Source organism: Osmerus mordax, chromosome 20 (assembly GCF_038355195.1).
Source record: "Osmerus mordax isolate fOsmMor3 chromosome 20, fOsmMor3.pri, whole genome shotgun sequence".
NCBI lineage: Eukaryota > Metazoa > Chordata > Actinopteri > Osmeriformes > Osmeridae > Osmerus > Osmerus mordax.
Window position 1 is genome coordinate 1,957,850 of NC_090069.1, and position 13,011 is coordinate 1,970,860.

The following is a 13,011-nucleotide window of genomic DNA, read 5'->3' on the forward strand; positions in this document are numbered from 1 at the left end:
GGGGAGCGTTTGAGACGGTGATGAGGGTGCACTACCACCGCAGCGCTGGGACACATCGCCCTGCGCCTCGTACCCTGCCCAGCCGTGTGCGCAGAGGCCTTCTCTCTGGTGTCCAAGTGAGCACACACACGTGTTGACACACACACACACACACGTGTTGACACACACACACACACGTGTTGACACACACACACACACATGTGTCGACTCACACACACGTGTACACACACACACTTGTTGTACACACACACACGTGTCGACACACACACACGTATACACACACACGTGACGACACACACACACCTGTTGTACACACACACACACACACACACACGTGTTGTACACACAAACGCTAATCGCTGTGGTCTCTCTGTCCTGCCAGCCTCAGCCCCTACAGTTATGATGAGGGCTGCCTGTCTAACAGTCAGGACCACATCCCTCTGGCTGCTCTCCCTCTATTGGCCACCTCCGCACCACAGTACCAGGACGCCGTGGCAACCGTCATCGTGCGAGCCAATCAGGTGTACGGTGACTTCATCAGGTCTCTCGAGGGGGCATCCTTCTCGGGCCAGGTCAGTGCAGGGTCAAGGGTCAGGGTTCAGTTTGATGAGAAGCATCTGAACAGACAGAGTCTCACTGTGTGTGTACGTGTGTGTGTCCTCCTGCAGGTGTGTGTGATCGGGGACTGCGTGGGAGGTGGTTCTGGGTTTCGATGCTCTGTGCAGCAGTAACGTGACGGTTTCTGAGAGCCAGAACAGCAGCCGTAGAGGAAGTACCATCAGTGTCCAGGTACCCCCCCCCCCTCCTCTTCCTCATCTTCCTCCTACATACTGTAATAATACTGTGTACAAGTGACACTGTTGTCTTTCCTCTCTCTCTCTCTCTTTTTCTCTCATTGTCCCTCACCTCTCTCTCTCCCCCTCTCCTTCATTAACCCCCACCCTCCCTCCTCCCTCCCCTCCCTCCCCCCCTCCCTCCCTCTCTCCCTCCACCCCCTCCCCCCCTCCCCTCCCCCCCCTCCCCCCTCCTCCCCCCTCCCTCCCTCCCTCCCTCCCTCCCCCCCACCTCCCCCTCCCTCCCCCCCCCCCCCTCCCTCCCCCCTCCCCCCCCCCCCCCCCCCCCCCCCCCACCCCCCCTCCAGGACACAGACCTCCTGTCCCCTGGCATCATCATAAACAGTGTGTCTCCGTCGTCTCCATCCCTGGAGGGGAGCCGTCACCTGAGCCGCAGCAACATCGACATCCCTCGCTGCTCCGACGACCCCAGGACCCAGCTGCCTCGCAAGCGCAGCGACTCGTCCACCTACGAGCTGGACACCATCAGACAGCACCAGGCCTTCCTGTCCAGGTCCCAGACAGCACAGATACACACACACATACACACACACAGATACACACACACATACACAGATACACCCACACACACAGATACACACAGACACACACACAGATACACACACACATACACAGATACACACACTCACATAAACTCACACACACACACACATACATAAACATAAATCCAATACCGAAACGCAAAGCTCTCTCTTGGAAGTCGCTTTGGATAAAAGCGTCTGCTAAATGAATAAATGTAAATGTAAACGCCAAATCAAACACACAGATTTGACCTTGTCGTGGCTTGGTGACCAGTCCCTAACCGCGTTGCCCCCCCCTCCCCCCCCCCCCAGCCTCCACTCCAGCGCTCTGAGGGCCGAGCCCGGCTCCAGGCGTTCCAGCAGCAGCACCATGCTGGAGGGAGGAGGCCCGCTGGGACGCTTCGACTTCGAGGTGGCCGACTTCTTCCTGTTCGGCTCTCCCCTGGGGCTGGTCCTGGCCCTGAGGAAGACGGTGGTGCCCTCGCTGGACGGTGAGGAGGAGGAAGGCCCCCGCCATCCTCGGGTCACGTTAGGGGCACGCTTTGCGTCGTGCCGGGGAGCTGGTTGTATACTTCCTCAGTCAGGATCTGGCCCTGAGTCAGCACAGCCCTCGCATGAGCAGCCGCTATACGTGGATCCTGCCATCAGTGTTTCCTTTGTGATATAGACATTTCCTGCCGGGGGGTTGGGGGGGGTGGGCGGGGGTTGTCGAAGGTCGAAGGTCAGGCTTCAGATCTCTGAGGCCAGCCGTCAATTAGGACCGCATCCAAGAGATGAAGACATGAGAGGGGATCCAAGAACAAGCGTAGTCCATGGAGGGAGCGTCCTCTAGAGAGACGTGATCTGAGAACAGATGGGTTTGGGCTCCGAACCCTGCAGAAGACTAGCTTTGATCATAGCCGTTCACAGAAGCCTCACAGAAACTTTTTAAGGAATTTAAATGTTCTTTTCTCTTGTCTCTCGTTTAAATCTCCTTTTAAATCCTTTGTCTTGTGTTCATTTAGTTTCCTCTCTCCTTCCCTCCTCTCCAGTGTCGGCTCTGAGGCCGGCCTGCCAGCAGGTGTACAACCTGTTTCACCCAGCGGACCCTTCGGCCTCCCGCCTGGAGCCCCTCCTGGAGAACAGGTTCCACCTGCTGCCCCCCTTCAGCGTGCCCCGCTACCAGCGCTTCCCCCTGGGGGACGGGCACTCGGCCCTGCTGGGTGAGGCTCCGCACGCTCTTCACACACACACACACACTCACCCCACACACCGACGACCCTGTGAGCGGCGTTTGGGCGAGCGCGCGTGTCCTGTCCACATCCTGTCATCGAATCGCATCTCTCCTCCGCCTGGATTCTGTGCTGTGTCAGTCTGGTCTTTCGTCTCTCTTCCGTGTCTGTTACACGTCTTTTATTTCTGCCTCTCTCCCCCCCCCACCCTCCCCCCCACCCTCCTCGCCCAGTGGAGACCATGCAGAGTAATCCTCACCTCCTGTTGGAGTCGGGGGGCGCAGTACCCTTGCGATGCCAGGAGGGCGGCGTCATTGAGACCTCCATCCCCGTGCCCGTGCTCAACTGGCAGGCTTCGCATCCCCCCTCAGAGAGTGTGTACCCCTTTACATCCCCCCTCAGAGAGTGTGTACCCCTTTACATCCCCCCTCAGAGAGTGTGTACCCCTTTACATCCCCCCTCAGAGAGTGTGTACCCCTTTATGTCTGCTGTCCAGGCGTGCCTGTGCTCCATCTCTCCATCTTGTGTCTATTCCTCTCTCTCTCTCTCTCTCTCTCTCTCTCTCTCTCTCTCTCGTCCTCTTGTCTCTCCCCTCTCTACTTCTGTCTCTATTCTGCTCCAGACACCAGGCTGCCATTCTCTTCTTTGTCTTTCTGTCTGGCTGCCTCTTAATCATTAATTATTTATGGACTGAAATCATTTCACACTCAGGCCTAATACAATCTATCCTACACACAGCGTTTATTAGATTATAAACTTCTCTCTCTCCCTGTCTCCCTCCCTCTCTCCCCCTCCCTCTATCTCTCATCCTCTTTCTCTCTCTCCCTCTGTCTCCCCCTCTCTGTCTCCATACATCTCTCTCTCTCTTTCTGTCTCTCTCTCTCCCTCTCTCTGTTTCTCTCCTTCTCTCTCTCTGACCCTCCTCCCCCTCCCTCTCCCCCATCCCTCCCCCCCTCCCCCCCCATAGCTGACTTGCTGCACTCCCACTGTGGCGTGTTTGTGGACACCCAGTACCCGCTCTCCCCCCAGCCGAGCGTGTCTCACGCCCGGGCCCACCGCAGGGCGAGCGAGGCCAGCATCGCCAGCCAGGTGTCGGGCATGGCCGACTCCTACACCGCCTCCAACATCGCCAACAGTGAGCTCTCCTCCTCTCTCCTCACCGTGTCTTCTGTGATTGGTCGATGACTGGCGGCGATCTTTTTGCACCTTCCGGAATCCTGCACTCGGTGTTTACGAACCGACCGAGTGTCCTACTGTAGATTGTGCCGTGTTGATGCTTTCTAACCCCCTTTTAGGCTGAACCACATGCCTACAATCGATGCTAATATTCTTTGCGTTCCCGTGTTTATTTGCTTTGTTTGCCTCCACCTCGATGCTTTCCCAGCACACAAATGCCAGCGCAGCCCGTCCAAAAAGCTGAGCTTACTGTCTCAGCTGGCCCTGCCCTACAGCCGGCTCTCCTCCCTGAGCCCCTCCCCTCGCGCACGCGAGAGGGTGAAGCCCGCCTCGCCCCCGGACGCTAACGGCTGGGAGGGCAGCTCTGACGCCGGCTCTGACCCGACCTCCGACCTCACTGATGTCAGCTCTGACATCACAGATACTAACTCTGACCCCCCGTCGCCAAGCGTGCTGGCGGACAGGGAGCAAGGTACCCTGGGGGATGTAGGAACTGAGGATGGGGGAAGGAGATGGGGGCCTCTGTGTGTGATCCTTCCATCTCTGTCCTCCCTGGTGGACTCCGCCATAGATATATATAAACACTAGATGTCTTACGGCGGATTCTAGAACGTCCGCACATGGCGGCCATCTTGCTACAGTCAACTCGCTCACCCATAACATTGTGTTGAATCTACATGTACTTTTTAAATTACCATAACTTGCTCAATTTTCAACCGATTTTGAAACGGGTTGGTTTGTTATCAACGTCAGCGATGTCGTTATGCCACTGCATACTTCTATTCTATTTAAAACAAAATAACATAATTATTCATAAGTATGCAGTGGCATACCGACATCTCTGACGTTGATAACAAACCAAACCGTTTCAAAATCGGTTGAAAATTGAGCAAGTTATGGTCATTTAAAAAGTACATGTAGATTCAACTCAATGTTATGGGTGAGCGAGTTGACTGTAGCAAGATGGCCGCCATGTGCGGACGTTCGACTCCGTTGTCCGGCAACGTGGACGAGACATCTAGTGTTTATATATATCTATGGACTCCGCCCTCTAGGAGAGATCTTCCCCAAAAAGAAAAAATGCACCCGAGCTCCTTTTTCAGCTTCCACAACCTTCTCTGCTCTCCCGGTCCAAGACAAACTAGAAAATCTTCCCAGGACCTCACAAACTCTGCTCTTGTTTTCTCGAATGGTTTCCCCTTCGTGTCTTGAAGTCAAGTGGAATTTTACATCTTACATTAATGATAAAAGGAAACAGTTGTTTTGGTAGGATCGCTTCCTAGACTCAAAGTTTGTTTCTTTGAGGTGTTCTTTGGATTGGGGCTAAAACAACAGAAAACACTCTAGAAAACAGTTAACAGCCTTTGTTGTCATGGCATGGTTATTTTAAACCTGTCAAGTAATAAAAGCAGTGCGATGTGAACAACATTGATAGGGTTCCCTTTTCACAGACAGGGGAGGCCATTTCTGAACTCCAGAGCTCCCTAACTCTCCACTCTGACCCAGTCTAGAGCCAGAGATCTCCTCCACTCCTCAACAGTCTAGAACCAGCTATCTCCTCCACTCTGCCTTGGCCTAGAACCAGCGATCTCCTTTCTGCTCCTCCCTGCCTGCCCTCTCTGGAGCCAATCTAGAGGGCTCTCCTCCCTGCCTGCCCTCCAGACCTCCAGGCCTTCTGTCTCCTGGTGTTGACTTACCTTAACACACTCACACTCACATTGATTTTGTTATCATGGCTGACTTTGTCTTTGCCTCTCTTTCTCTCTACCTCTCTACCTCTTTGCCTCTCTGTCTCTCCTCCCTCTCTCTTCTTCCCTACCCTCCCCCCCCCTCTCTGTGGTCTGTAGTTGCGTCACGGTGGTGGGGCAGTAAGAGGATGGACTTTGCTCTGTACTGCCCCGACGCGCTGACAGCCTTCCCTACGGTGGCGCTCCCCCACCTGTTTCACGCCTCTTACTGGGAGTCCACTGACGTCGTCTCCTTACTGCTGCGACAGGTAACCCCACCTCCTCCCCCTCCCTCCCCCCCGTCCTCCCCCCCCACCTCCTCCCCCTCCTCCCTCCCTCCCCTCCTCCCCCCCTCCCTCCCTCCCTCCCCCCCCATCTCCTCCCCTCCCCTCCCCTCCTCCCTCCCCCCACCCCACCTCCTCCCCCTCCCCTTCTCCCTCCTCCCCCGGCACTCCCAATGCCCAGGACTCACAATGCCCAGGACACTGTTCCAAGCAGGTGGTAAACAGAATTCTTCCCTGCCTCCCTGCCCAGGTGATGAGGCACGAGAACTCCAGCATCCTGGAGCTGGACGGCAAGGAGGTGTCAGTGTTCACCCCGTCCAAACCCAGGGAGAAGTGGCTCCGCAAGAGGACCCACGTCAAGATCAGGGTGAGTGCACACCTCCCCTTTAATATGACCCCTCCTCTAACTCCTCCCCTTTAATATAACCCCTTCTCTAACTTCTCCCCTTTAATATGACCCCTTCTTTAACTCCTCCCCTTTAATATGACCCCTTCTTTAACTACTCCCCTTTAATATGACCCCTTCTCTAACTCCTCCCCTTTAATATGACCCCTTCTCTAACTCCTCCCCTTTAATATGACCCTAATTCTTCACACCTCCCGTTGGAACATGGATGAGGGTAACTGATGTGATCTGTGTGTGATCATGTGATTAGAACGTGACGGCCAACCACCGTGTGAGCGACGCTGTGTTCTCGGAGGACGGAGCTCAGCTGGTGGCAGGCCGCTTCATGTACGGCCCTCTGGACATGGTCACCCTCACGGGGGAGAAGGTAACCACGCCCGAGAACACTGACTAGATCCTCTCCTCTGGAGTGTGTGTGTGTGTGACCCTGGAGTGTGTGTGAGACTCTGGAGTGTGTGTGTGCGCGTGTGACTCTTGAGTGTGTGTGTGACTCTGGAGTGTGTGTGTGACTCTGGGGTGTGTGTGTGTGACTCTGGAGTGTGTGTGTGTGACTCTGGAGTGTGTGTGTGACTCTGACCCTGAGCTGATGCTCGCACTCTCTCCCTCTCTCTCCGCCAGATCGACATCCACATCATGAACCAGCCGCCCTCTGGCGAGTGGCTGTACTTTGACACAGAGCTGACCAATAGCAGTGGGCGGATCTCGTACGTCATACCGGAGAACAAGAAGCTAGGCATCGGGGTGTACCCCGTCAAAATGGTGGTCAGGTAAGTTAGACTTTTTCGTGGTCGGACACTAGGGTTAGACAAGCCTGGTTCGACAAAACGGTGGTCAGGTAGATGTTTAAAAGCTCTCTGCTTATCCCTTTTTCTACGTTCTATCTCTTCTCCCACCCTCCCTCCCTCTCTCCTCTATCAGAGGCGACCACACGTTCGCAGACAGCTACCTGACCGTGTTGCCGCGGGGAACAGAGTTTGTGGTGTTCAGCATCGACGGGTCATTCGCCGCCAGCGTGTCCATCATGGGCAGCGACCCCAAGGTCCGCGCCGGGGCGGTGGACGTGGTCAGGTAGGACGCAGCACCCGAGACTCCTGTCCTGCCCTGTCCTCATACTACTACAAAAATCTCAACAGAACATTCTAAGTTGTCGAGTTGTGTTAATATGTCCTACATGTGCACATATACTGTAGACAACTAGTCTCAATTTATAGATAGGCCTTTAGTGTCAATCGCCCTCCCTCACTCCCTCTCTTTCTCTACCTCTATCTATCTGTCTCTCTACCTCTCTTTCTATCTATCTACCTCTCTCTCTCCCTCCCTGACAGACACTGGCAGGACCTGGGCTACCTGATCGTGTACGTGACGGGCCGTCCAGACATGCAGAAGCAGCGTGTGGTCGCTTGGCTGTCTCAGCACAACTTCCCCCACGGCATCGTGTCCTTCTGCGACGGCCTGGTCCACGACCCCCTCCGCCACAAGGCGAACTTCCTCAAGTCCCTCATCTGTGAGGTACGGTCACAGGCCACGCCCCTCCGATTCCCTAACGTCCTGCTGGGCTTTTTCTGTGTCTGTCCCTGGGGCCCTAACCCTGCGGTGAACTGTTTTCTCCAGGCTCACATGAAGATCTTCGCAGCCTACGGCTCCACCAAGGACATCTCTGTGTACTCCTCCATCGGCCTCCCTCCCTCTCACATCTATATCGTTGGACGGCCCACCAAGAAGATGCAGCACCAGTGTCAGGTAGGTCATCGTCAGGTCGGCCATCTTGAAGACCATCTGATGGGATGAGCTTTTTGTCGAGAGAGGACTTCTCTCTTTCGAGAGTCAAATTGGTCTCTTTGTGAACTTCACTCAGTTCTGTATATACTTGAAGCCTCTCGCTTATGACAACAAGGAGTCAGGTGGCTGAGCGGTTAGGGAATCGGGCTAGTAATCTGAAGGTTGCCAGTTCGATTCCCAGCCGTGCAAAATGACGTTGTTAACTCGGAATCTAATGGCTAAATCTTGTCAAGTAGCATGGATTAGGTGATTTCCAGTTGATTTGAGTCAGTGTGGCCTGTTTAGGATGAAATCTAAGTCAAAGTGATGTAATGTGAACTAGTACCATGCCAAACATTATAAATGCATTGAAAACGGCTATTCAGGAGCTGAAAAGCACTTTAACCCTTGTGTTATCTTCGGGTCATTGTGACCCACCGTCGTATTGCGACAGATTTACCGCATACAAAGACAAAGTGAAGCATTTTCTTTTAACAGCTAGGCTGTCTCAGACTCCCCACATTGCAAAGGTTAAAAGAAAATTATTTTAATTTGTTTTTGTATTGGGTAAAATTGGTTTAAACACAACCATGTGACCCGAAGGCAGCACGAGGGTTAAAGCAAATCAAGGGAGACTAACTCGGAGTTAGTCAAAATTAAATAAATAAATAGGTAAATAAATAGATAAATACATACATAAATAAATATGGCTATGAAATAAATTCTGATATTAAAAAAAGATGGCAAAAAATATATAAATATAGCATAATATAATTGTATAGCTGAATCCATTTACCGACATCAATAAATAAATACATTTATTTATTTCAAAATGACGTTTTTGTAAAGACAACATTTATTTATTTCATGGGACTTTTATTTCCTAATGCCACATTTTTGAGACTTTTACACACCACATTTATATCCACATATTTTGACTAACTCGGCGTTCCATAGTTTCCTTGGGCAAGGCACTTCACCCTACTTGACTTGGGGGGAATGTCCCTGTACTTACTGTAAGTCGCTCTGGATAAGAGCGTCTGCTAAATGACTAAATGTAAATGTAAGGAGACAACGTTTGGAACTTTTTGACAGACTTCCTGACGTGCCGATTGGTTGATTGTCCCCTTAGTTCATCGCGGATGGCTACGCGTCCCACCTATCCCAGCTGGAGTACAGCCAGAGGACCCGCCCCGCCAAGACCGCCAGCGCCCGCATGGTCCTACGCAAGGGCAGCTTCGGATTGGGCGCCGCCGGAGGCGACTTCCTGCGGAAGCGCAACCACATCCTGCGAAACATCAACTCCAATCCTGGGCCTGGAGGGGTGGGAACTGGCTCTCCCGGCCAATCAGGACGGACGGAACGCACGCAGAGCCAAGGCGAGGGCGGGGGCGGGGCTGGGGGGTTCGACCCCAGAGCGACCCAGAGGAGCATGAGTATAGCGTCAGGGTGCTGGGGACGAACCGGGAGCACCAAGGAGGGGATGGGAGGCCTGCTAATCCCCAAGTAAGGCACACCGGACTGGGCCGGGAAGGGAGGGGTCCCTAGCATGGATCTCAACCAAGGTTTCCACTTTTTAAACTTTGGACTGGACCTGGAGGAGAGGGGGAGGGAGGAGGAGGGAGGGGGGAGATATGGAGGTAGAATAGAGAGAGGGGGAGATAGGGATGGAGAGAGGGGGGAGGGTGGAGAGAGTGGGAGGGATCATGATGAATAAAGGACAGGGGGAGAGGAAGAGAGGAGTAGGGACTGGGGGGAGAGGAAGAGAGGAGTAGGGACTGGGGGGAGAATGGATGTAAAGGAGGAGGAAGAACAGGGTCAGACTGCATGAACATAGGACTGAAGGACATTTCAGAAGAATAGTGTCAAAGACAAATCCCAAAAGAAACATAAAAAGGGAAGATGACGAATGGAGGGATAGTGAAGGACTGAAAGTAAGAGAGTCAGAAAGACGGAAGGTCCAGTTTGCTGTGAAGGATCAGATAAACGTGAGAACTTTTCTTCTGTAGCATGTCAGTCTCACCGTCTTTTCTAGAGTATTTCCTTAGCCACATTACAATGTGACGTAGGGAAGACTAAAGCATAGCTATTAATCGTAAGCCTTAAATATAGACAGCCCCAGGAACCTGGATAGACCATGCTCAGGCTGAATATCTGAGTTTGCCTCCAGTTAGACCAGACCCACCCAGCTACCCAACCCCAGCACACACACACACACAAACAGACGCACACACTAACACACAAACACACACACACCTGCTCAGGACAGACCCAGACTTTTGGAACCACCATCCCTGGTCAGACCTTGACCAGGGCGTCAGGGCAGTCAGACTGTAGCCATGGCGACAAGTCAACAATTTCCACCTCAGTTCGTGTCCCTCTCAGACCGCTCTCTCTCTCAGCTAAGATGCATGTCAACCACACCTCACTCCACCTCGCCCTGCTCTGCTTGGCAATAATGAACGCTCGCCGTCAACAGAGAACACCCGTCCGCCCCAACCCTGCCACAGATGCCAGAGTCAGAAGTGCAGAATAAGCAAGTCAAAAGATGAAGGGGGATCGATCAGAGGAACTCTGCGCTGTCCCTCTGATCTGTGGGCCCTGGACACAGTCCAGTCCCAGCGCCGCATGCAGCAGGATATGGTTCCTCTCTGATCCAAGCCCGTCCCCTTGTCCCCCACCTGCCTGCTCTCCTTCCACTCTGCCGAGGATCCGAGGTTCTCCAACGGCCTTGGGGGTTAATAACTTGTGTGTTTCTTAACCCTTGTGTTATCTTCGGGTCATTCTGACCCATCAGTCATTGTGACCCACCGTCGTATTGCAACAAATTTACCTCCTACAAAAACAAAGTGAAGCATTTTCTTTTAACTGTCGGGCTGTCTCAGACCCCCCACATTGGAATGGTTAAAAGAAAATTATTTTTATTTGTTTTTGTATTGGGTAAAATTGGGTAAACACAACGGTGGTTCGTTATGAGCCTTTGGGTCATGTGACCCGAAGGCAGCACAAGGGTTAAGGTTGGAGTTTTGGGGACAGAGAAAATTGACACTTTGAACTCGGCACAGTCCACAGCAACAATCCCTTTATCTGACCGTCCGCTTGCAATACCTCTGATCTACCTGTAGGGAGAGCACTCTGTCTTGTCTGTGTGAGGGGATGCTAGTGTTCAGTTGGTCCTGGGAGACACCTTTGTGTTGAAACTTTCCAAGTTAACCAGAAAAATATAAACATCAGAAAAAACTATCAATGTGGACGTGGTACTCCCATGGTAGCTCTTGGGAACACAAACACAATTTTAGCCCAGAACCTGAAATTGAAATGACTTTTCATACGACTGTCAACTTTCAAGGAGTCTAAAAGGACAGAACTTTTCAGGCGTTCTGTTATGCCCAGGAAGCAGTGTGCTTTTTGCAATGCTAGACTTTTTGAAGGTCGCCTTGAGAGCGTGGGTGTATCTCAAACGTCAAAAGCAACCTCTTCTCGGTCTCCTTTCTCTTCACATTGAGAATGAGACTTGCTAACTTGCGTTAACGGCCGCTAACAGGCGCTAACAGGCGCATAGCAACACCCTGACACCCTGCATGCGGTCAGGGTAATGGTGAACTCGGACGGCTGAGGAGAGGAAGATGCGTCCTTACATCTCTCCTCTGTCCGAGGATATCCAGGGGCAAGTCATTGCAGGCATCGTTTCCATCATACACTGAAAGATTTTGCAAGGTCAGAATGATCCTGATTCCTGTAAGCCATGGATAAGAGTGAGAAGATTTAGACGTGAACCCTGTTTTGTTATTTTTGTGTGTTTTTTTAAGATTAGCAATCACTCAAAACCCACGACATGGCCAAAATTATTCTCTCAAGATGTAGTGACTCAATTCTGTCCACTTTGTTCCTTTTTGTACTAGGATATGATGAAGACTTTTAGGATCTCATGCTGCTCCGATAGAGCTTGTTACCATGTTAGTGCGTGATTCCTATAGTTTATTGCAGGGTATGTGTGCTGCTCAAGTATGCAAACGTTTGTATAATTCTTCAATGCCAGAATACAAAATGTTATTTGTTGATGTGCCAAAAACACGAGTTTCAGGTGTGTGGAGAAAATGCTTCAGGTCATAAATACCTGGGTGTTTTGAAGAGAAGATTGGCACTTTCATTGAGAACTTGATTCTTTAGTTTGATTGTATAAAGCAGTGTTGAATAATGTTTTAAAGATTCACATTACAAATGATCTATTAACTGTATAACTGGTTTTGTTCCAAACCACTCGATACAGTCCACAAGTAAAGACATGGCTATAAGGATGTTCTTTGAACTGAAACATATTTTAAATAGCTCAAGCATGTTACTCTGATTAACCAAACATGCTGAAACTGTATGCTAGTCGAGCTGTGTAGCTATGTGTCATCTCGAGAATACTGTAGTGGAAGTAGCATAGCTGAGGGCTTTACGCTAGCTGTTAAGTGAGAGAGTTTAACGGGTCGGTGTTGATACTGCCCCCTTCTGGTCTGCTGGCTTCCAACAAGCTGAATTTTCTTCTGGACTAACCAGAAAATACAGGAGTCTAGGAGGCCAGTTGTAGATACTGTAAAGATGATGTAAATGTAGGAATATACTGGCTGAGAGGTATTTATGTACAATTTCTGAGGTTGTTATGGAACTTTCAGGGGAATTCCATTTGAATATGTAGTGTTTTCTTTTCCAAGTGTTATTTTTTTGGACCAACAGTGAGAAGTGTTTAGTTATTTTTGCCAGTGCAATGTTATTGTTCCACCCACAGAATCACAACGAAACAGATCAGAGCAAGGACAATCTACCATGCACAAGCTGCAGTCTTCTCCCATATACCACGCTGCAATCTGGAGCTACACACACACACACACACACACTCACACACACTCACATGTGCTAACACACACACACACTCACACACACGTGTGCTAACACACACACACACACACACATGCTACATACAGTTTTAGTGGTTTCTGTCAAGTCTCTGCAGACACATTCACTGTCCCTTTACCACAACAGTGAGCTGTTTTTATATAGGGCAAACAAAACTATTTTTCAAACCGGA

At 51.3% G+C, this 13,011-nt stretch overlaps 1 protein-coding gene across 1 annotated transcript in view; it reads left to right on the plus strand.

Moving 5' to 3' along the window:
• Positions 1-9,447, plus strand: part of LOC136964530 (membrane-associated phosphatidylinositol transfer protein 2-like) — a 15,785-nt gene extending 6,338 nt beyond the window's left edge. The window contains 19 exon segments of the mRNA XM_067258688.1: positions 7-35; positions 37-116; positions 383-572; positions 669-698; positions 700-789; positions 1,142-1,347; positions 1,688-1,866; positions 2,407-2,577; positions 2,820-2,960; positions 3,554-3,721; positions 3,971-4,234; positions 5,610-5,758; positions 6,024-6,140; positions 6,430-6,546; positions 6,798-6,946; positions 7,098-7,247; positions 7,505-7,688; positions 7,791-7,919; positions 9,070-9,447. Of these exon segments, the coding sequence (XP_067114789.1) occupies positions 7-35; positions 37-116; positions 383-572; positions 669-698; positions 700-789; positions 1,142-1,347; positions 1,688-1,866; positions 2,407-2,577; positions 2,820-2,960; positions 3,554-3,721; positions 3,971-4,234; positions 5,610-5,758; positions 6,024-6,140; positions 6,430-6,546; positions 6,798-6,946; positions 7,098-7,247; positions 7,505-7,688; positions 7,791-7,919; positions 9,070-9,447 (2,921 nt within the window).
• The last annotated feature ends 3,564 nt before the right edge of the window (positions 9,448-13,011 follow it).